Genomic DNA, 21,133 nt, shown 5'->3' on the forward strand with positions numbered 1-21,133 from the left:
GAGCTCGGAGACGCGCGTGGCGGAGACGGCGGCTGAGCAGCCCGCGCGGGTCCCGCCCCCGGCGCCGATTGGCTGCGCGGCTGGGCCCATGGGCAGGGGGCGGGCCGGGCTAAAGACCTCGGACAGCGGCGGCCGCTGTCCAGGGACAGGTGCAGCGCGGCGGGGCCCGATTCTCCGCGTCACCGAGCCCAGCTGGGGATGGGGTGGACTAAACCCTGACCGGCTTTTGGGAGCCTCAGCACCCCCGGAGGAGTAGAGACCATGGCCCCTCCTCGGGGCTCTCAGGCCCCACTGGAATTCGGGGGACCCCTGGGTAAAGGGGCAGGGTGGCCAGGGCGGGAGTGGGGGCGGGCTGGATGGAGGACGGCAGGCTCGGGAGAGCATCCCGAGAGAGGGTCTGGGCGGCTGCGGGACCCGTTAGGAGGGAACCGAGTAGGGATCCATAACGGGGGTGGCGGAGCGGAGACTTGGGGCGTGGCCTGGGGGAGCAGGAGGTGGGCTTGGGGACGGCAACCGAGACGGGACCACGGGAAGGGGCGTGGGGGCCGAGAGTGGGATCTGGGAGACGCGATGACAGTCCTTAGAGACGGCGGTGCAGCCTCCCAGACGAGGACTGGGAGCGGACGCGACGCCCTCGCCCCTTCCTGCAGGCGCCGCGGCGCTGCTGGTGCTGCTCCCGGCCACCATGTTCCACCTGCTCCTGGTGGCCGGCTCCGAGTCCGCGCGCATCCTGGCCCTGCCCACCTCGCTGCCGGGGCTGCAGGCGCTCTGGAGCCCCCGGGCGCTCCTGCTGTGTGTCACCTGGCTCGGCCTGCAGGCGGCGCTCTACCTGCTTCCCGCGCGCAAGGTGCGGGGCCTGGAGGGGTGGAGGTGAGGCCAGGGGGGCCGGGCAGGCGAGAGGGGAGCCCCCACTCAACCCTGATCGAGGCCTTTGTGACTGCAGGTGGCCGAGGGGCTGGAACTGAAGGACAAGAGTCATCTCCGTTACCCCATTAACGGTGCCTGGGGCGGGGGGGGGGGGGGCGGTGGTCCTTGAATTAAGAATTGCAGGGTAGGGGGCTCGGCTCCAGGCACGGTGCGGGGCACAAAAACGCAGCCCGACCGCATTCCACCCCTTTTCCACCTGGGAGGCGTTTGACCACACCCCTTGTCTCACCTTCCCGCCCCTCCCCCTCCCCGTTTCCTGTGACTGCACCCCATCGGCGGTGCCGCTAACCCTCTCATGGCTGGGGTGAGGTCTATGACATGGGGTCTTGGGGCTGGAGGGGTGGGGTGGCAGGGGATAGTCTGGAACTCACCGTGGGCTGCTCATCAGGCTTCCAGGCCCTGGTGCTGACAGCCCTGCTGGTGGGTCTGGGGGTGTCGCTGGGCCTGCCGCTGGGAGCACTGGCGGACATGCTCTTCCCCTTGGCATTGGCCGCCACCCTCATCGCCTTCATCTTCAGCCTCCTCCTCTATCTGAAGGCTCTGGCAGCTCCTGCCCAGGACCTGGCACCCGGGGGAAGCTCAGGTGAGAGGGACACAGTCGGGTTGGGCAGAGACAGATGGTGGGGTTCGGCGCCCCTCACCCTTCATTATTCTCCAGGCAATCCTATTTACGACTTTTTCCTGGGACGGGAGCTCAACCCGCGCATCGGTTCCTTTGACTTCAAATATTTCTGTGAGCTGCGGCCTGGCCTCATCGGCTGGGTATGCTGGGCGTGTGTGGCCAAGCCGGCTTCTGGCCAGGAGGTGGGGGCGGGGTTGGGGGGACGGATGGACACTCAGAGTTTTGGCAGGGCAGAGCCAAATCAGGCAGAAGCACATTCCACAGTGTTGGCCGAGTCCTTGTGTCTAGGTACCGGGAGACACAAAGCTACAGGAAAGAAAACAAGACCCGGAGTCTCCATCCAAGCAGAGCAGAGAAATAGGACTAGAGGGCTGGAGCAGACAGTACAGCAGGCAGGGCGCTTTCTCGCATGTGGCCAACACGGGTTCGATTCCCTGCACCCCATACGTTCCTCTGAGCTCCACCTGGAGCTGATCCTTGAGCACAGAGCCAGAAGTCCTGAGCACAGCTGGATGTGACCCCCAAACAAAACAAAGCAAAAGGGATCTTTGGGGGCTGGAGAGGTAATACAGTCTGTAGGGCACTTGCCAGGTTTGATCCCCAGTATCCCCTGTGTTCCTCTGAGCCTCACCAGGAGTAATTCTTGAGTGTGGGAGTAAGCCCTGAGTGTCCCTGGGTGGCGAGAGAGAGAGAGAGAGAGAGAGAGAGAGAGAGAGAGAGAGAGAGAGAGAGAGAGAGAGAGAGAGGTGCTTGCCTTGACCCAGGTTCAATTCTAGAACCTTATTTGTCCCCTAAGCGTCACCAGGAGTGATCCCTTAGCACAGAGTACTGCTGGGTGTGACCCAAACTCCTCTCCCATGAAAAGAAATAAAAAGGAGCTAAGTCAGGGTACTGAGGGCTGGGAGGAGAAACGGGGCTGGCAGGACGGGCCTGAGCAGGTGCAGCTATAAGTAAAGCCGGTCAAGTGCAAAATCTATTTCAGGGTGAGGGGAGGGTTGTGCAGGGCTAGAACGCATGGGCGGGCTTGGCAGCTGGCCAGTCCAGGAGGCCTTGACAACTTTCCAACTGTGCTTCTGATTCCGCACTCCTGCTGGACTGTGGTCCTGGTTTCCAAAGCAAATCCCGGGCAAGGTCCCTCCTGTCACTCTAGAAATCACTAGCTCCTGAGTGTCCCCTACCCCCATCTGGCCTTCTCTTCAAGGATGGTCTGAAGAAGGCCACTGTGGGCTCATCAGAGGGCCCTTGAGTGCCTCAACCCAGAGCCTCAAGCATGGGGGTGTTGCACTGCCTGAGGGCCCCGCATTTGGGCCGGGAGCCTGCAGACCCCTGGGGGCAGGGCGGGTTCTGGCCAGGGCAGTCACCTGCCCACCCAAGGAAGCTGACTCAAGCCAGGTATAACCCTGGAACCTGGATTGTTTGATGACTTCCAGGGCTGCCCCGGGAAGGGCACACTAGTGAGAGCATGCACGGGTGACACCGGGCTGATCCCTTTCCACACAGGACCCCGCTGAGAAGGAAGGGGGCTTCAGGGGCTGGGCTGGGACCAGGATGTGCTCTCTCCTCCCAGGCCCTCATCAACCTGGCACTGCTGATGCAGGAAGCCAAGCTCCGGGGCAGCCCCTCACTCGCCATGTGCCTGGTCAATGCCTTCCAGCTCCTCTACGTGGGCGACGCCCTCTGGCATGAGGTGAGGCGGGACTGGGCGGGAGATGGTGTCTGAGGAGCCCTCGGGGGCTCAGCGGCTACCGGGTGCCGGCCCTGCAGGAGGCGGTCCTCACGACCATGGACATCACCCACGATGGCTTTGGCTTCATGCTGGCGTTTGGCGACCTGGCCTGGGTACCCTTCACCTACAGCCTGCAGGCCCAGTTCCTGCTGCACCATCCCCAGCACCTGGGGCTGCCCCTGGCCTCCGTCATCTGCCTCATCAATGGTCAGTGGGGGTCAGCAGGGCACCTCCTCCTTCCCACCTTCCGTCCCTCGCTGTTCCTCTGGGCCACTAAGTGGGATTGAGTCAGTTCCTTCTGGAAGCCTTCGACTGGGGCTGGGATGGGGACCTTGGGGGAGCTCTCATTTCACCTAACCTCACCCTGACCCCCACTTCCCTGGTCCCCAGCCGTTGGCTACTACATCTTCCGAGCGGCCAACTCCCAGAAAAACACCTTCCGAAAGAATCCCTCTGACCCCAGTGTGGCAGGTGAGCTGGGGTCTAGGGACCAGGAGACGGGGCGGCTGGGCTCCGGGACCCCCTGCCCACTGCCTGTCATTCCCCAGACCTGGAGACCATCTCCACAGCCACGGGACGGCAGCTGCTGGTGTCGGGGTGGTGGGGCATGGTTCGCCACCCCAATTACCTCGGAGACCTCATCATGGCTCTGGCCTGGTCCTTACCCTGCGGTGAGTGGCTGGGGCAGGGGGCCACTTGTGAGAGGCAGGAAGTGATGCCAGTCTGGGTGTGGCACGAGCAGAGGGCGGACCCCTGTAGAGGGAGTTGGGCAGGAGGTGGGACTGACTCCACTGGGGCAGCCCGGCTGGCACTTCCAGCACCTTGGGTCACCCCTTATTAAGCGTGGGAGCTTTGGACACAGGGCAACTGACGGTGGGGTACGGTGCCCCTCTCCCTCAGGGGTGTCCCACCTGCTACCCTACTTCTACCCCATCTACTTCACCACGCTGCTGGTCCACCGGGAGGCCCGGGATGAGCGTCAGTGCCTACAGAAGTACGGCCGGGCTTGGCACCAATACTGCCAGCGGGTGCCCTACCGCATCGTGCCCTACATCTACTGAGGCAGCAGCCATGCCCAGGATGGCCATGATCCCGCGTCCCTTGAGACTCTGGCAGGGGCCCTGCCCTGAGCCCCCAGAACAGCCTCTGCGAGGCGAGGCACCTGGAGGGAAAGAAGCTGGCACCCAGGGGGCGCAGGTTTCCCTCTCTCTTGGTGAATAAACATCTAGAACCTTCTCTCCGGAAGCTTTTTCTCTCTTTCTGGGACTTAATAAACCCTGCGGGTGGGAATGGGGGGCCCAGAGAGATAGTTCCGGGGTTAAGGCACTTGCTTTCTGCCTTTCTTACCCGGGTTCTATCACCCACCCCCTACAAAGAAACCCAAACGGGCTGGGTCTGCCTTGACGGGGAGTACCCAAGAAGCGAGTTGTGCGTTCAAGTGTCCGGGGTTAAGCCAGGCATGGTGGTCACTCAGAAACGGCCGCAAGGTCACAGCTTTATTTTATGCCACGGGCTCCGGCGATCAGCCGGGGAGTTCCTCGATGAGAGTCCTCGGTGCTGGCGGCATCGGGCCCCCCCAGAGCCGCTCCAGCTCCCCGGTGAGCTCGGCCACCTCCTGGGCGGCGGCCTCGTGGGCCCGGTGGGCCTGGGCACACTGCAGGGCCAGGGGCGTCAGGGCCGCCTCGTTCTCGTTGGTCCAGGCCAGCAGGTACTGGCACTTCTTCCGCGCCCGGTACAGGCGCTCTCGCTCCTCGGCGGTGGCGGCCAGCTTGCGGGCCCGGCCCAGGCTCCGCGCCAGGTGGCCCAGCGCTGCCAACGTGTAGCGTTTCTGCGTGGCCGGGCCCTCGCCCAGCAGGATGCGGGCGGCCTCGCGCATGGCGCCCCGCGTGCCCAGGGGCCCGGGCGGGTGCTCGCCCGCCTCCAGCACGTGCGCGGCGGCCTGCAGGGCTTCCTCGGTGGAGGCGAAGACTTGCTGGGCGCCCAGGGCTCCGGACACGCCGAGCAGCGTGGCGCAGAGGTCGGGCAGCAGCGCGGCGTCGTCGCCGCCGTGGTACAGGGCCAGGGCGTGCGCGTAGGCGAACAGCACGTTGGGCAGCTGGAAGCGCACGAGCGGCGAGGGGCGGCCGCGGCTCAGGCTGGCCAGCGCCGGCAGGTCGGCGGGCGGCGGGGGCGCACGGACGTCGGGGGCGTCTCCGAGCGGCGGATCGGTGCTGCCGGGCTCCGTGGCCGCATCCTCCTTGGGGTCCAGGGGCGCCCCGGCGGGTGTCGGCTCCGGAGCGGCGGGGGCAGGGCCCGGGGCATCACCCAGTTCTTCTAGAAGCCGCGGCTGCGTCCCGCGGCCCCACCACCATGGGCGCCACGGGGGCAGCAGCCGGCCGGCCTCGCCCCGGCTCAGCAGCCGCTCGAAGGCCGCCTGGTCGGCGGGGGCCAAGCGCTCCCAGAGCCCCGAGAGGGCCCCGGGCCCCGGGCCGGCCCTGAGGCCCGCGTCCTCGGCCTCGTCCTCGGCCTCGCGTTGCTCACGGAGCCGGCGCAGGGCGCAGGCCAGGCGGCTGGGCGAGGCGTGGCGGCCGCGGAGCTCGCCCAGCACCTGGTCGCGGTAGAAGGCTTCGGCGCAGCTGCCGTGCGCCCGGTAGCAGCGCAGCGAGCAGTAGGGCACGTTACAGCGCGGGCAGGTGTAGCGCGCCGGCTGCGCCTCCCCGGCCGCCGGGCAGAAGGCGCAGGGCCCGGCCGGTTCCATGGCAACTGGCGGCGCGCGCCCTCGCACGCGGCCCCGCCGCTTCCGGCGCCTCCCGGCGACTTCCGCCCGCACCAGGGAGCCGAGCCCCGCCCACGCGACTGCGCACGCGCAGGAAGAGCTGGTGCAGGTCCAGCCCCGCCCGTGCCCGGCCCAGCTCGCCGCCCAGTGGCTGCGTGTCTTCCTTCCCACCGTTTGTCCCAGACCTGAGAGCATCGTGGGTTGATGTTTGTTGGGCCTGTCGGGGTCAGGGGGAGATAGATTTCAAGAGTGCGAGAACGGGAGATGGTACTGGAGTTAAGTCGCTTGCCCTGCTGATCGGGTTTCCGCTCCCTGGCACCACATAAGGTCCTGCCAGTCTGACCCCTGAGCACAGCAGGCTGTGACCGAAAGATCAGGTGGTTTTTTTGCTTTGTTTTGTTCTGATGTTTTTTTAAAAAGAATGGAGGAGGGCCGGAGCGATAGTACAGCGGGTTGGGCATTTGCCTTGGACGAGGTGGACCCACGTTCGATCCCCAGCATCCCATATGGTCCCAAGCACCGCCAGGAGTAATTCCTGAGTGCAGAGCCAGGAGTAACCTCTGAGCATCGCTGGGTGTGACTTAAAAAGAAAAAAAAAAAAGGAAAATGGAAGAATGACTAAGATGGGTTAGCGAGGGTGTGAAAGGCACTTTCCCTTGTCAGGAGAAATCAGCATTTCTCTGTAGCAAAGGTTCAAATGTCCAGTTTAGTTTCCTTCTCCACACCTCTGCTCCAATCACCAGCTGTCGTTGTATCACTGTATCGCTGTCATCCCATTGATCGTCGAATTACTTGAGCAGGTGCCAATCACATCTCTATTCCTCCCAGCCCTGAGATTTTAGCAGCCTCTTCTTTTCCCAGTGATTGGAAGCTCCTTTAGGATCAGGGGAATGAGACCTATTTTCGTTACTGTATTTGGCATCTCAAATACACTACGGGGAGCTTGCCAGGCTCTGCCTGTGTGAGTGGGATACTCTTGGTAGCTTGCCGGGCTCTCCAGGAGGCATAAATGGGTAGAAAGTGTCTTAAAATGTGCCGTGCAGCCACTTCCTGGAAAAGGGCCTGGAGCATGGCGGTGGTTGAGCAGTGGAGGTTGGCTGCTGGAGCTGGGTCCCTTGGGGTTGGGAAGGCTCTCACCTACCCCACAGCCTGGTGATGAGTCCTGGGAGCCTCCCTTTATACTCCGTCTGGGAGAAGCATCTGTGATTTCTGGAGGGTGGTCGATGAAGAGATTATCTGGTGCCGGCACCAGGCTGTGGGACAGGTGAGAGCCCTCCCCACCCCCAGGGTACCCAGTCCCGGCAGCTGACCTCCACTGCCATTCTTCCAAAATGCCACGTATGCCAATCAGTACTTCCTTAATATTGATGACCATAGAAGCTGGCCTTGTTTTGGGACCACACTTGGTGGGACCCCAGCTCCCCAACAATGTGTTCCACCCCTTTGAGCTACGGCCTTAAGAGTGCTCCTATCCCCCCACGATCACTTGTCCCAAGACTAGGATGGCACTACCTTAATTCGTTTTCTAACATTTGCCCAGAAAATGTGGCCAGAAAAATCAGATCACAGAAGGCCCTTTACTTGAAACCCTTCCTCCTGGTCTTGGACTTGGGATTGACAGGAACCAGTTCTGCCACACCTGTGGGTGGCGCTCAGGTCTCATCCATCCTCCCAGTGTCCAACTCCAATCCCACCAACACACCCTTAAAGTGACGAGTTTCTGTTTCCCCACAGGAATGGAAGTTCCTAGGAAATTCGTGTCTTTCTATGAGGCCAGTGTGCTTGCCTGCTGGCAGAGGCTATTCTAAACACTGAAGTCTTTTTGTTTTGGTCTTACCCAGTGATGCTCAGGAATTACTCCTGGTTGTGCCAGGAAGTTTTCCTGGCGGTGCGGTGCTAGCGGGAAACATATGGGATGCTGGCGATCAAACCCAGGTCCACTGCATGCAAGGTTAAAGCCTCACTTGTCATACTATCGCTCCAGTTCCATACTTGAATAGCCTTATTCTCCCCCAAGTTCTGGAGACCGTAGCATGGAAACAGCCAGCCAATAAACAGAGCAAGGATATGACAGAGTAACCCAGAGCCCTGAGCTGGATTTCAAGAATCAGCAGGTCCACAAACTCAAGCAGAGGTCGTGAATTTATGCCCCACCAGAGGAACACTGAAACCAGCCCGAGTCCTTTCCAAAGTGGGGCAACTGGTGCCCTGTCAAGGGGGTCACCTGATTGGTTCCCATTATCTCGTTTCTTTGTGTGGGAAGCCAGGGGAGAGGGGCCCACATCTGACTATGCCCAGGGCTTACTCCTGGCTCTATGTTCAGGGGACCATATGGGATGCTAGGATTGGAGCCCAAGTACACTGTGGGCAAGGCAAATGCCCTCCACCCCTGCACTATAGCTGTGGCTCTAATTGTGTTTCTAAAAATGGGAAGAGGGGCCGAGCATTTGCCTTGCATGCACCTGACCTGTGTACTTTTCTGAGCCCAGTAGATGTGCCCCCCCCCCAAAAAAAAAACAATAAAAAAACCCAACACAAATAACAAAAAAATTTGGAAGAGGCAATATTGACAGGTTTTTGTCATCAGTCCCAAGCACCACCAGGAGTAGCCGCTAAACAATACCATGACCCCAATCATTCCCTCCAAATACTTTTTGTTTTTGGGCCACAGCTGCCTGCACTCAAGATCACTCTTATAGGGCTATGGGAACCATACGAGCTGCCTGCAAGGCAAATACCCTATCCCTGTACTCACTCCACCCCCTCCAAAACTCCAAATGCATTTTATGGGGGGGGGCACATCAGGTTTTTGGGGGACCATTTGGTGTGCCAGAGACTGAAACCCAAATGGCTGCATGCAAGGCAAGTGCTAGATCTGTTTTGCTATACTAGGGTTCCCAACCCCTTCTTAATACTTTTTTCTTTTGCTTTTTGGGTCACACTTGGCAATGCACAATACTCCTGGTGGTGCTCAGGGGATGCTGGCATTCAAACCCGGGTCAGTTGCATGCAAGGCAAACGCCCTAGCCGCTTTGCCATTGCTCCAGACCCCCAAATACTTTTTTTTTTTATTACTCCTTTGCTTTTAACAAGGACCTGGAGAAGATCACCATACTTTTCAGGTCTGGAAATATCTCTCAAGTCTGTCTGAAGGGCAAGCACCAACAGCCATCAATTTCCCCAGGAAGCATCCCCCTGTAGCTCACCACTTCTTCCCAAATTGGAGGGTCCCTGCCTTTACCCTACACCAAGGCTGTTAAGTCACCCCTGACACCCTCACACAAAGACGCAACACGGGAGCCATCTGGACTATGCGCGGCTTTATTCCGAAAAGCCAGGATTACAGAGTTAGGAGTTGGCATTGGGACCTTTCTTCTTGCCGAAAGTGGGCACCACATTGACAAAGCGCCGGTTGTACTGCATCCGCCGCTTGGCCCGGCCCGTCTTCTTCTTCTTCTTCTCCTGCTTGGCCACCTGGGGAGAGAGAAGTGGGCGGTCAGAGCCCTCTCACCTATGCACAGAGCTGGGGGGGGGGGGGGGGCGGCCAAGGATGTTGACTGGGCACAAAGGCCGCCCGCCTCCTCGCACTTACCTTGGGAGTCTGGCCTCTCACTTTCCCCGCGCGGGCCAGAGAGCCATGGACTTTACCTGTGGGTGAAAGCAAAAACCATTAATTCTGTCTCCCACGGCCCTTGGCAATTCCTCGGGAACAAAAAAAAAAAAATGGGGCGTGGGGTGGGAATCGCGCACGGGATTTCCCCCGCGCCGTAGGACCTGACGCTCCCCGGCAACTCACCTCCCAGCATGCGGCCGGCGACCTCCAGAGTGGTCAGCGCCTCCACCCCGCACTGGCCCAGGGTCGCCTCATCCTCCAGGGGCGTGCCGGCCAGGAGGATGACTTGGTCTTCCGGGGCGATGCCCTCCAGCGAGGCTACATGACTCTACGGCGGGACATGGGGGGGGGGGCTCTGAGTCTGCGCGCGGCGGGGCGCCCGCGTCCACCCCAGCTCCCCCCGCCCCCGGAGACCGACCACCGCCCAGGCGGCGACCCCGCAGGCTCACCTTGATTTGGGCGACCGTCTCTTGGCCGGTCACCTCGAGGGTGTGGAGCTCCTGAGCGCGGACAAAAAGCTGCATGTCGGCGACTGCGGGGGGAGGGGGAGGGAAAAAGGCTTGTTGGCGACGAAACGCTCTTAAACGGGGCGTGGGGCACTGGGGCGGCGGGTGGGAGACGAGCTCTTCGGCTTCGGAGGGTCCAAGGGTCGCGGTCTCACGTGGGTTGAGCCGCGCCGACCGGGAAGATCCGACGAGAAACCAAAACTGGCCCGCGGGCGGCCCCGCTCTCCTCCTCTCCGCCCGCGCCCCGTGACCCGGCACCCACCAACCGTGGCCCGAGAGCCTCCAGGTCCAGCCAAAGTCCAAATCTTACCTGGACCGCGGCTGCCGCTGCCGCTACCGCGAAGATGGAGTCGAGAAAGAGGAAGGAGCGAGGGCGCGCACGTCCCCACCGCCTCTTGCGTGCCGCGTCACTGCCAAGCGACCGCCGCGCGTGCCTGTTTATCCCGCCCCCTCGCGCATTGCGCAGGCGCGCCTCCGGGACAGGGCGGGGCGCGCCGGAAGGGGCGTGGCCATGGCGGCTGCGCGCGCACCAGACGAAGGTCAGGGGGCGGACCAAGATGGCGGCGGCCGTACTCCGCGCTGTCCGTCGCGGCTGGAGGACGGCCGTGCGGCCCGGCTGCGGGCGGCGGCCGCTGGTGAGAACGCTGAGACCGGGGCAGAGGGCCGGAGGGGGACTTGTGTGTGACCTCGGAGCCGCGTGCTTGCCAGAGAACTGCCGGGGCGTGGAGGGAGCAGCGGGATGTGGCGGAGCCGGGACCTGGCGGGAGGCCACCCGGGTTCAGGTCGGGCGGGGTGGACAGCAGCTGCGAGGAGCAGCTGCGTCAGCGCAGCCGATCGGCCCCAGATGTTTGGTAGCGCCGGCTGGGAGCCCGGAGCCCCGCGAGCCGCCGTTATGTGAAGAAGGCTGGGCAGGCGGCGGGGCATGACCTGCCCTAGATGGTTTTCCAGCGTCTAGATTTTCCTTGGATGTAAAGAGTTGATAGGGCAGAAGCGCTGGTACAGCGGGGAGCGCGTTTGCTTTGCACGCGGCCCACCGGGATTCGATCCCCAGCATCATCCCATATGGTTCCCCCGAGCGCCGCCAGGACTGATTTCCTGAGTGCAGACCTCGGGCATCGCTGGGAGTAGCCCAAAAAGCCAAAAAGCAAAACAAAAACGAGGAGTTTAAATAAAGTACCCACTTGGTCGCTTTTTATTTTATTGGCCCACCGTGAGATAGACCGTTAAAAAGCTATTCGTGATTGGGTTTCAGTCATACAGTATTCCCACACCCATTCCGTTCACCAGTGTACGTTAACCACCACAGTGTCCAAGTTTCCCTCCCACCCCACCTCCATCTTCCCCTGCCACCTCTACCCCCCCTTCAGTGGTTGGTGCGGTCGCTTTTTTTTTTTTTTTTTTTTGCTTTTTGGGTCATACTTGGCGATGCACAGGGGTTACTCCTGACTCTGCACTCAGGAGTCACTCCTGGTGGTGCTCAAGGGACCATATGGGGTGCTGGGAATCAAACCCACGTCGGCTGCGTGCAAGGCAGACGCCCTACCCGCTGTGCTGTTGCTCCAGCCCCTTGGTCACATTTTAAAGGTTCTAAGGAGTAAGTGGAAATATCTCTCAGCCCAGGTTATTACAGTGCCCAAAGATTTCTGTAGGAGACCAGAATGTTGCGGGCATGGAGGCTGTCACTGCATGAGTGTAGTGGGGAACCATTGCTGTTGCTGACAATGACTAATTCTTAAGTAGATTTTGATGTGTGTGGCGAGGGGAAGGTGTTGGCGCCACACCCGGTGGTGCTCAGGGGTCACCGCTGGCTCAGTGCTCTGGGATTACTCCTCGCAGTGCTCGGGGAACTGCCTAAATGGTGCTATGCCAGGCACTTAACAGGTCACTTGTGGACAAGCGTCTAACCCTGTATTATCTCTCCAGCCCTTTAGAATGTTTAAAGGACTCTACTGGAAAACGCATTATTGTCTCTGTCCGTCATTTTTTGTTTTTGGGTGGGACACACCCAGCAGTGCTCAGAGATCACTCCTGGCTTTGTGCTTGGGGATCATACCTAGCGCAGCTCAGGGGACCATATGTGGTGCCAGGGTTCCATTAAAAACCCTGGTTGGCCACGTGTAGAGCAAGCATCTTACACGCTGTACTATCATCAGCTTTTTTTTTTTGCAGGGGGGGGGTCACATCCAGCGTTGCTCAGGGGTTGCTCCTGGCTCTGCACTTAGCAATTACTCCTGGTGCTCAGGGGACCATATGGGATGTCAGGGATCGAATCCGGGTCGACCGCATGCAAGGCAACCGCCCTTCTGGCTGTACTGTCGCTTTGCCCCCCTGTCATTGCCTTTTATTTCTATAGTCTCTGGAACAAGCAGTTCCTTTCTCTGTTTACCAAAGTTCCTCCCATCCTGGGTGGGTGAGGAGAGACTACGCTGATCACATTTATTTATTTTTTTCATTCTTGTCGCAGAGCCAGGCCCAGGGGCCTCCCAGTTACCGCGGCTTCATGGAGTCTGTGGATGAGTACCAGTTTGTGGAGCGCCTGTTACCCCCCACCAGCATTCCAAAGCCCCCCAAACACGACAGTTATCCTACTGCTAGTGGCTGGCAGCCCCCCAGAGGTAGGCCTGGAGGGTGAAGGATTGGCATGGGGAGGAAACGTCCCTTCCTCAGGGCGGAGGGCCTGCAGCGGCTGGGTTCAGACCTGCTGAGATGGTGCCGAGGTCCTTCGGGATGGGCTCGTTATTGCAGGGATGTACCTGGACTGGAGCTCTGCTTTACTAGTGTTTATCTAGCTCTGCTGCTGGGGTGAGGGCACCCCAGAAGGAAGCTGAGGCTCAGAGGATCCTCAGGAGGCCCTGCTCCCTCGAGTAGATCCTGTCGGCCCGTTGACAGTCCAGCTCTGGAGTTGGGTGGTTCCGTGATGCGATTGGACTTTGCTCCGTCCCTCCAGTTTGTTTGTTTGGGGGCCATGACCGGCAGTGCTCTGGGTTTACTTCTGGCTCTGCACTCCCCGGGGTTCCAGGGACCACATGTGGTACCAGGGATTGAACCCGGTGAGGCCCGTGCAAGGCCAGCACCCTCCCTGCTGGACTGTTACTTTCGGCCTCAGTGCCTGTAGGATCTTGAGGTAGTCACTGAGATTTTGCTTGTGTGTTTTGGGGCCCTCACCTGACAACGCTCTTGGGGTTCCTTCTATTCACTTCTGACAGTGCTTGGGAAACCAGAGAGGACAAAAACAGGATTGTGCCCCAAGTGAGTGTCCCTTCAACAGAGCCCACTGGAGGCAGAGCGTGGCGCTTGGCGCTTAAGCCCGCCCCTTCCTGGCGGAGGTCAGTTTCAGCACCCCCCCACCAGAGATGCAGAGTTGGTGGCCCTGACTTATGTCTCCTTCAGCACCTGCTGGTTCCAGGCCAGCACTCTGGCACCATGTGGAGTACAGCGTGACCAGGCACTGGCCTTGCACAGAGATCAGGTCCCCTTCCCTGGAGTCACGTGACTGCATCCTGGGATAAGGCGACTAACCCCCACCCTCCCTCACAGACCCTCCCCCCGACCTGCCCTACTTCGTGCGGCGCTCTCGGATGCACAACATTCCCGTCTACACGGACATCACGCACGGCAACCGCCAGATGACCGTGATCCGGAAGGTGGAGGGGGACATTTGGGTGAGTGTCTAACCTCACCCTTCCCCCGGCCGGCGGGGTGGTGGGCCCTAGTGGGTTAGGCCCCTGACTGGCCCCTCTCTCCTCTGCTCCCAGGCCCTGCAGAAGGACGTGGAGGAGTTTCTGCGCCCGCTGTTGGGCAAGACACCCGTCACTCAGGTCAACGAGGTGACAGGCACCCTGCGAATCAAGGGCTACTTTGATGAACCCCTTAAAGCCTGGCTGCTGGAGAAGGGCTTCTGAGGGGGATAGGCCAGACCTCGGAGGGCCTCAGGAAGGAGGGAGGGAGGGAGCAGCTAAGATGGGGCACAGAGTTCGGGGATAAGGACCTGGGCAGGGCAGAGCTGGGCACTGGGGCCATGTGCAAGAACACTGGGAACCCTCTAAGATGGCCCAGCACCTGGGCACCATTAGCTAACGTGTGTCCCGCCCCCAAGCAGACCCCCAGCTTTGGCCTGTTGCCCTTGTTCATACTTCTGACCCGGTTTCCCGTTGTGGAGGTGGGCTGACGTCCACCCCACTCCCACCACAGCGAACATCCCATGGCCCTTGTTCTCACGGTGACTAATAGTGGTCCTGGGGGTCAAGTCCTAAGAGTGGTGCCAGGCATCAGACATGGAGGGCCCATGTTAGCCTGAAGAACACCTGGGCCTGCTGCTTGCCCAGTGCCCCACTGGAGGGGGCATCAACTGGCCAGCTCCTGGCCACAGCTCCCTCTGTCTGGGCTAGCTGCCCCCCCTCCGGAGCGTCCTCCCTTCCTGCTGGCTCCTTTCTGGAGCCCAGGCCTGTGCTCTCAGCTGACCCCCCTGCCCTGTATCAGCTGGACCGCAACTCCCTGTAAAGGCCTGAGCTCAGTGCTTGGGCACTGGCTTCTGGAAGCAACTCGCCCTGCCCCCAGATTCCAGACTGTTCTCCGGCCGCCCTGCTGCTGGGCAGGCCCTCACCAGCCCCACCGGTCTGTAATGCAAGTTTTTATTCAGCTGTATATACAATTCAAGCTAGTAAAATTTGTACAATATTTACAAATTAAATAATCATCTGAAACTGTCTCCAGCAACTCTTGTAACACAAAACTGGGGTGTTGGTGGGGGTGGAAAGAGGTGATGACACTGGCGGGCGAGCCTCGGCTCCAGGGGTCCCTGCCCCGCCCCTCTGCACCTCTTTCCTGGGTTCAAGCATTCAAAGTCAAAGACAAAATTTAAGCCAAAAAGACAACAGCGGGGAAGTAATTCCAATTCTTCTGAACTCCAGGAGACTCTGGGAGCCAAGAAGCAGCGTCTGGAGGTTTGGGGCCCACAGTGGTTCAAGTGCAGACACGCCCGCAGCCTGCAGGGGCTGGGCAGTGGCTGCCGGGGAGCAGCAGGGCAGGGCCCCCCCCAGGCTCTCCACCCCGAGATGTGCGGTAAGACACAGGCGGGCCGCAGAGGGGTCCCGCGGGGCGGGGGAGGACGTTGCGTACCCGTCTTGGTGAGTGGCCAGGGCATGTGCTCCTGGCCTGCGTCCACCCCGAGTCCCCCCGGGAACGGCACTAATACTGTCCAGCACTGCACAGCAACTGCGCACACGAGTGGGGGTGCGGAGAGGGCCATCCTCACCCGGTGGGGGGACAGGACCTCTCAGAGGTCACGCCTTCTGCCTTCAGGGTCCCCACAGCGCTGGAGAGGGAGGCGGGGGACCCCAGACCCCAGGACTGTCAGGCCCTCAGGCCTCTTCCCACTGGCCCTTGGGTCTCGCGGGCTGACTCCCTGGCACGGAGGGAGTTGGCACTTGGTGGCAGGACGCGTTCCAGAGAGGGGGCAGGGCCAGGGCGGGGTGCTGTCAGTGTGTCACCGGGGACTCGAGCTTCTGCAGGCGGCGGCGGCGGAGCTCGGCGGCGTCCGGCTCTCCGTCCTCCAGCTGCTCCTCGGCGCCGGCAGCGCCCACCGACTCTGGGGCTGCAGATGGGCAGGTCAGAGGGGTCTGTCCCCGGGCCCTGACCCCCCCCACCCCCCACCGACCCCACTGGCTGACGTTACCCACCTGGAGGCTTTTCGGGTTCTGGGGCTGGGGAGGAGGCTCCTGGGGCTGAGGGGGCCGCCTCGGAGCTGGGGGTGCTGGTGGAGGCCGCCGGGGTGACAGCGGTGGGGGCAGGCTCTTCAGCAGGGGACACAGAGCTGGCGGGCCGGGGCGGCCTAGGGAGAGAAAGGCCGATGTGATAGGAGTAAGGGGCCGCCCCCACCCCCCGGGGACCTGCAGGGCCACTCAAACTGAGTCTCCGGCCCTCGCAGCGAGGAAGCCACTGCTGGCCGTGTCCGCGCCAGGCCAGGCTCTGGCCCGGGAGGTGGCACTCTCTGGGAAGCCACCCAAGGCCTGAGGCAGTACTCGTGCTCAGACCACGACGGGTCGGGCCCGCCAGCTACCGAGCCTCTAGCAGCTCCCCGGGGGAACCAGAAGTCCAGGCGTCCTCCACGGCGGCCGTGCCTGAGGGGCCGGGGCAGGCACGCTGGCACCGGCCCGGCCCGTGTGGGACGTGGCTGTGGCTCCCAGCAGGACTTAGCCCCGCGCCCGGGCCGTACCCCAGGGAGGCGAGCACGGTGAGGTACTGGTTGATCTGCAGCATGGCGGCGTCCAGCAGCGTGTGGATGTTGCGCAGACTCTGCAGCCGCGCCTCCAGGTGCTGCCGCTCGTGGCCTTCCAGCGCGCGCAGCTCCTCGGGGGTCAGCCCGGCGAAGCCGGCGGGGGGCACGGGCATCGGGGGGAAGGCTGCGGAGAGGCGGGGGTCAGCCGGGATGCTGAGGGCCTGAGCCCCGCTCCCCACCCTCCGGAGAGCCCGCTCACTCACCGAAGGGCGGCGGCAGGGGCATGCCCATCCAGGGAGGCGGGAACGGGAAGCCGGCGGCAGCAGCGGCCGCCTCGGCGCCGGGTGCAGAGCCGGGGACCGGGGGTGACGCAGCCACGCCTGCGGGCCGAGAGACTGTTCCTGTGGGAGCAAGAGAGCCCAGTCAGGGGGCTCCACGGCCGCCGTCCCCCCACACCCCAGTGCCCCTGGGGCTCACCTGCACTGGTGGACGGGGCCGCGGCCTCTCCAGAGCTCGGGGGAGGCGGGACAGGTGGGAAGGGAGCCATGGGGGGCCACAGCGGAAACATGCCCGGAGGGAAGGGGGGCAGGAGGCCGTGGGGAACTGCAGAGAAGAGGGGGAGGTGAGGGCCACAAAGGGACCCACCCATCAGGCTGGGTGGCCTGCGTTGCAGCACTGATCACCCCCCAACCCCCACCCTGCGCCCCCCATGCACAGACCAAGCTGGAACGTAGGGACTCGTCCCCTCCCCCGACCCCCGAGACCCAACCGAGGGCAAGAACTCTACAGTGTGCTGGATGACCGGAAGGCAGGGAAGGCACTTACAATTGGGGGGCTGGGGCAGAAGGGGCGGGGGGTGGGCGGCAGGAGGCGGCCCCTGGTCTGCAGGTTCGGGGGGTGCTGGCGACTGGGTGGGCAGTGAGGCCCGCAGGACGTCCATGCGGCAGGTGGGACAGGTTTGCTGCCGCTGGAACCAGGAGCGCAGGCAGCTGCGGCCAGAGCAAGGTGCAGGTCAGTGGGGCCTGGGGTGCTCCCCCGCAGCCGGCCCTGGTGACCTCCCGCGGCCCACCTGGTGTGGAAGATGTGGTTGCAGGGCAGCCTCTTGGCGCCGGTCACCATCTCCTCCCGGCAGATGATGCAGACGTTGTCCATGGCCTGCAGGTCCTCGGGGGTGGCGTCGGGGTACCTGGGGCCAAGTGGCAGGTGAGCGGCCGGCAGGAGGCGGGGAACGGGGGCGGGCAGCTGGGGAGGGAGGGGTGCGTACTCACAGCGTGTTCATGTTGCGAATGGCCCGGCGTGACATGATGGCGTCCGTCACAGCTTTCTTGAACTGCCTGGAAGGACAGTGACCGTGACGGTGGGAAGGGGCGGGGCCCAGGGCAGGGCCGGAAGGGGCGGGTCTCACCTCATGGCCAGGTACATGGGCCGGATGGCGAAGAGCGGGAACGTGTGCACCTTGATCATGATGGTCATGAAGGCCATGTACAGCAAGACCTTGATGAAGCCTGCGGAGATGGAGTGCGGCCGTCAGGGGCTGGTGGGGAGCGGGTGAGGGCGGTAGGGGTTTCCTGGGGCTGTTCCCACCTGTGAACAGCTCCGTGTACAGCATGTACACGGCCTTGTTGTCCCAGGGGTTGTCGCTCTGCAGGTCCACGCTGTGCAGCACATACTTGATGAAGATGGTAAGCACCATGGTCATCAGGATGGCGTACTGGAGAGCAGCAACGGGAGGTGAGCACGCTGCCCCCGGCTCCAGCTCTGCTCTGCTCCCCCGGCAAGGGTGGGTGGCACAAGCTGGGGCTGGGACGTGGCGCTGCCCCAGTCACGGGCGGCCAAGGGCTCAGGACGGACCTGGCATGCAGGAAGCACCCACAGCCCAGAGAGTCCATCACCCGTGGCCAGGGCCACCCCTGCACCCCGCGGTCCATCACGCTAGTTCCCTCCTGTCCCGGGTACCCGCCACCTTCCCACCAGCCTCCCCGAAGGCAGCTCTCCGAGATGAGCGCCAGAGCGGGTGCATGGCCTGGGGGCCAGCCTCGCCGCCCCCCTCCCCAGCCTCACCTCAAAGCCAAACACCAGCTGCACGGAGGCGCCCCGCGTCAGGATGCTGTGGTAGGCGTGGCTGACGAAGAAGAAGTCCAGGACGCCCAGCAGGCACATGAGGGCTGTGGGGACCCCCAGGGGAGGGGGTGGGGAGGGTCAGTCCGGGCCTGAGAGCCACTTCCTCTTCTAAGCCAGAGCCTACCCTCAAGGCGCCAGGGCCCAGGCATGGTGGGTGCGCTTCGCTGAGTCCGCCCCCCTCCGCCCCAACCCGGGAAGGGGGGCAGCCCAGACTCCGGGTGCCTAGGGCTGCCGCCCCGACAGTTGCAGAGCCTTGGAGTGGAACAGGGCAGACAGGATGCAAATCAACTTCCTAAATTATCTTTCCTGTCCACCTGCGCCCCGGGCCTGCCCGGAGGGGGCCGGCGGCTCACTCACACACGATGCGGCAGTGGAAGAGCCAGGAGATGTTGGGGCTGCGCTCCATCTGCGGCAGAATTGGGGGGGGGGGGCGTGGCGTCAGGGAAGGCCAGGGCTCCCGCCCCAGAGCCCCCCAGGTCCCCCCAGCCCACTCACGTAGTCCACACGGTCCTCCGCCAACCAGTGAAAACACTTGAGGAAGAGGAGGAGGGTGAAGAGCGCCACGAAGCGGGGGCTGAAGTCGTCCCGAAAGACGGTGAAGGCCAGACACGTCTCGGTGACCGCATACCAGGAACGTTCCAGAAGGTGCTGGGGGGGTGGGCAAGGACTCCGGTAGCTGCAGCCATCCTGCCCGCCCGGCTCCCCGGTGCTGCCCCGGGGGTCCCACGCCCCTTACCTCCATCTCTGCCGCCCGCAGCTGCCCGAAGAACACCTTTCCCATCACCTTGCCCAGGAGGAAGACCAGCACGAAGGCCTGGATGTACAGGACCTGCGGGCGCCGGCTGAGGTCACCCTCGGCCCTGCCCGCCCTGGCACCGCCCACCACCTCATCATCACGGTTTATTCAAAGTGGGGGGCCCCCCTGGGCTCGCACTCACGGCCATGCTGGGGCTGGACTTGGTCAGGTACACCACAGTGGGGTAGAACTGGTGCTTGAGGTAGTAGGCGTGCGCCACCACGGCCCCGGTCAGTGCCATGCTGGCCGCCATCACCACGGCGGTGCGGAACATTGCCCCGGCCTGGGGACCTGCGGGGCACAGGGCCGGGAGGGAGAAACAGCTGGAGCCTCGGAGGACCGGACGGGGCGCACTGCTCCACCCCCCCAGCGCGCGGGGCTGAAACGCGGCGGGCAGGAATAGGACAGGGGGGGAAACCCCAGGGCCCGAGCCGTGTGGTCCGTCAAGCATGACAGCGGCCAACCCATTTTGCAGACGGGCAAACTAAGGCTCGGCGGGCTTTACAGAAGGGCAAGCGCACCGCCCCAAGCCCCGGGCCCGGGCCCGTCTGGTTTCAAATTGAGAGGCTCTTTCGCTGTCGGCCGAGTGGCCACTTGCTGGGGGCGAGGGGATGGGGGGCGGGCCGAGAAACGGCAGCGAGCCGAGGCGGGGGTAATGCCCGGCAACATCCGAGCCGAGCCGCGGCGGGCAGCGACCCCCGACGCGGGGAACCGCCGCCGCCTGGGCGCCCGGGGACGGGGGACGGCGCATTCCGGACAGGCGACAGCGCCGGCGACAGCCCGGCCAGGATGGGCGGCCAGGGGGGGACGCGCGCCCGGCGGCAGCGGGCAGGTACGTCAGCCTGGAACCCTGGCGACCCCGGCGCCCCCTCCCCCAGCAGTGTCCACTCTTCGGGGCCCCGGAGAAACGGCCGCCCCGCTGGGTGCCGCGGCGGGGCCCCGGGTCGCCCTCGGGGCTGCGCGTCCCAGGCGGCCCCGGCCGGGGCCCCGCGTCCGCCTTGCGCGGCCGCGCCGGCGCCCCAGGTCTGCAGGCAGCTGACAGGCGAAAGCGGGCGGCGGGCCGGAGGGGGCGCGCCGGGCCGCGGAGACGCCGAGCGGGGGGCTGGGGGTGGGCGACCCGGGCTCCCGCCGCCTCGCACCCCCCGCCGGGCCCGACCCCGACCCACTCACCCGGAGCCCGGCGCCGCGAGCCCACTCGATCCCCGCGACTGCGGAGGCGGCTCCGGTTAACAACACTGCCCACCCCCTGCCGGCCGGAAGTCGGGCCGAGACACCTCACTTCCGGCGGCGCGGGCGCGGCGCGGCGCCTACCAAGTGCGCGCGCCCCCCCCGGCCGCGCCCCCGGCCCCCCGCGACCCGGATGGGGCCGCCACCATCCGCGGGGGCTCGGCGGGACGCAAGCGCGAGACCCGAGAGGCGGCCGGAGCGGAGCGGGGCGGCCGGGGTGGCGGCGCGGTTCCGACCCGCGCCCCCCCGGGCTTAGTGCCACAGTGGTACCGTCCGGGCGGCCGGGTGGCTTCGACCGAGCGGCGGACCCGGGCCGGGCCGGGGGGTGGGGCCAGCGCGGGTCGTACCACTCGGAGGGGGGCGCGTGCCAGGGACAGACCTCTCAGGACTGAAGGCAATAACATGTTTTCGGGACCCCCCATCTCCCCTCGCAGCAGTTTCATTAGCGACGCGCTTTTCCGGGGACCAGGACTCAGGAAAAGAAGCTCCTGCTTCCTCCAGGGTCACCCCCCGAACTGTGTAGGAGTGAGTTGGGTCCCCGTGGCCGCTTCTGATTGGTCCGGATAGAGTTACGCGGACCAATGGGAGACAGGAGCGCCCCGGCGGGCCTATCGGGGAGGAGA

At 63.5% G+C, this 21,133-nt stretch overlaps 5 protein-coding genes across 5 annotated transcripts; 2 read left to right on the forward strand and 3 right to left on the reverse strand.

Annotated features, from left to right (window-relative positions):
* Positions 1-49: 49 nt before the first annotated feature.
* Positions 50-4,380, forward strand: TM7SF2 (transmembrane 7 superfamily member 2). The gene is made up of 10 exons (XM_056131791.1): positions 50-313; positions 651-847; positions 944-998; positions 1,316-1,510; positions 1,586-1,689; positions 3,117-3,236; positions 3,314-3,482; positions 3,666-3,746; positions 3,824-3,946; positions 4,176-4,380. The coding sequence occupies exons 1-10, from the start codon at positions 262-264 to the stop codon at positions 4,334-4,336; spliced, it is 1,257 nt and encodes a 418-aa protein (XP_055987766.1). The 5' UTR covers positions 50-261; the 3' UTR covers positions 4,337-4,380.
* A 352-nt stretch (positions 4,381-4,732) lies between these two features.
* On the reverse strand, positions 4,733-6,073 carry ZNHIT2 (zinc finger HIT-type containing 2). Its single transcript, XM_056131803.1, has one exon. The coding sequence runs from the start codon at positions 6,010-6,012 to the stop codon at positions 4,798-4,800; it is 1,215 nt and encodes a 404-aa protein (XP_055987778.1). The 5' UTR covers positions 6,013-6,073; the 3' UTR covers positions 4,733-4,797.
* A 3,260-nt stretch (positions 6,074-9,333) lies between these two features.
* FAU (FAU ubiquitin like and ribosomal protein S30 fusion) lies at positions 9,334-10,604 on the reverse strand. Its single transcript, XM_056131830.1, has 5 exons — positions 10,460-10,604; positions 10,093-10,175; positions 9,827-9,971; positions 9,623-9,678; positions 9,334-9,504 (listed from the first exon to the last, which is right to left on the reverse strand). The coding sequence occupies exons 2-5, from the start codon at positions 10,165-10,167 to the stop codon at positions 9,379-9,381; spliced, it is 402 nt and encodes a 133-aa protein (XP_055987805.1). The 5' UTR covers positions 10,168-10,175; positions 10,460-10,604; the 3' UTR covers positions 9,334-9,378.
* A 39-nt stretch (positions 10,605-10,643) lies between these two features.
* Positions 10,644-14,857, forward strand: MRPL49 (mitochondrial ribosomal protein L49). The gene is made up of 4 exons (XM_056131829.1): positions 10,644-10,784; positions 12,614-12,764; positions 13,687-13,811; positions 13,905-14,857. Exons 1-4 carry the CDS (start codon positions 10,707-10,709, stop codon positions 14,049-14,051), a joined length of 501 nt encoding a protein of 166 aa, XP_055987804.1. The 5' UTR covers positions 10,644-10,706; the 3' UTR covers positions 14,052-14,857.
* SYVN1 (synoviolin 1) lies at positions 14,767-20,606 on the reverse strand. Its single transcript, XM_056131828.1, has 16 exons — positions 20,454-20,606; positions 19,426-19,574; positions 19,224-19,316; positions 18,983-19,135; positions 18,845-18,893; positions 18,428-18,531; positions 17,951-18,077; positions 17,772-17,871; positions 17,635-17,700; positions 17,436-17,552; positions 17,192-17,355; positions 16,844-16,969; positions 16,630-16,767; positions 16,364-16,550; positions 15,828-15,979; positions 14,767-15,742 (listed from the first exon to the last, which is right to left on the reverse strand). Exons 2-16 carry the CDS (start codon positions 19,555-19,557, stop codon positions 15,627-15,629), a joined length of 1,824 nt encoding a protein of 607 aa, XP_055987803.1. The 5' UTR covers positions 19,558-19,574; positions 20,454-20,606; the 3' UTR covers positions 14,767-15,626.
* Between the last annotated feature and the right edge of the window lie 527 nt (positions 20,607-21,133).

This window comes from Sorex fumeus, unplaced genomic scaffold, assembly GCF_029834395.1.
Source record: "Sorex fumeus unplaced genomic scaffold, SorFum_2.1 ptg000093l, whole genome shotgun sequence".
NCBI lineage: Eukaryota > Metazoa > Chordata > Mammalia > Eulipotyphla > Soricidae > Sorex > Sorex fumeus.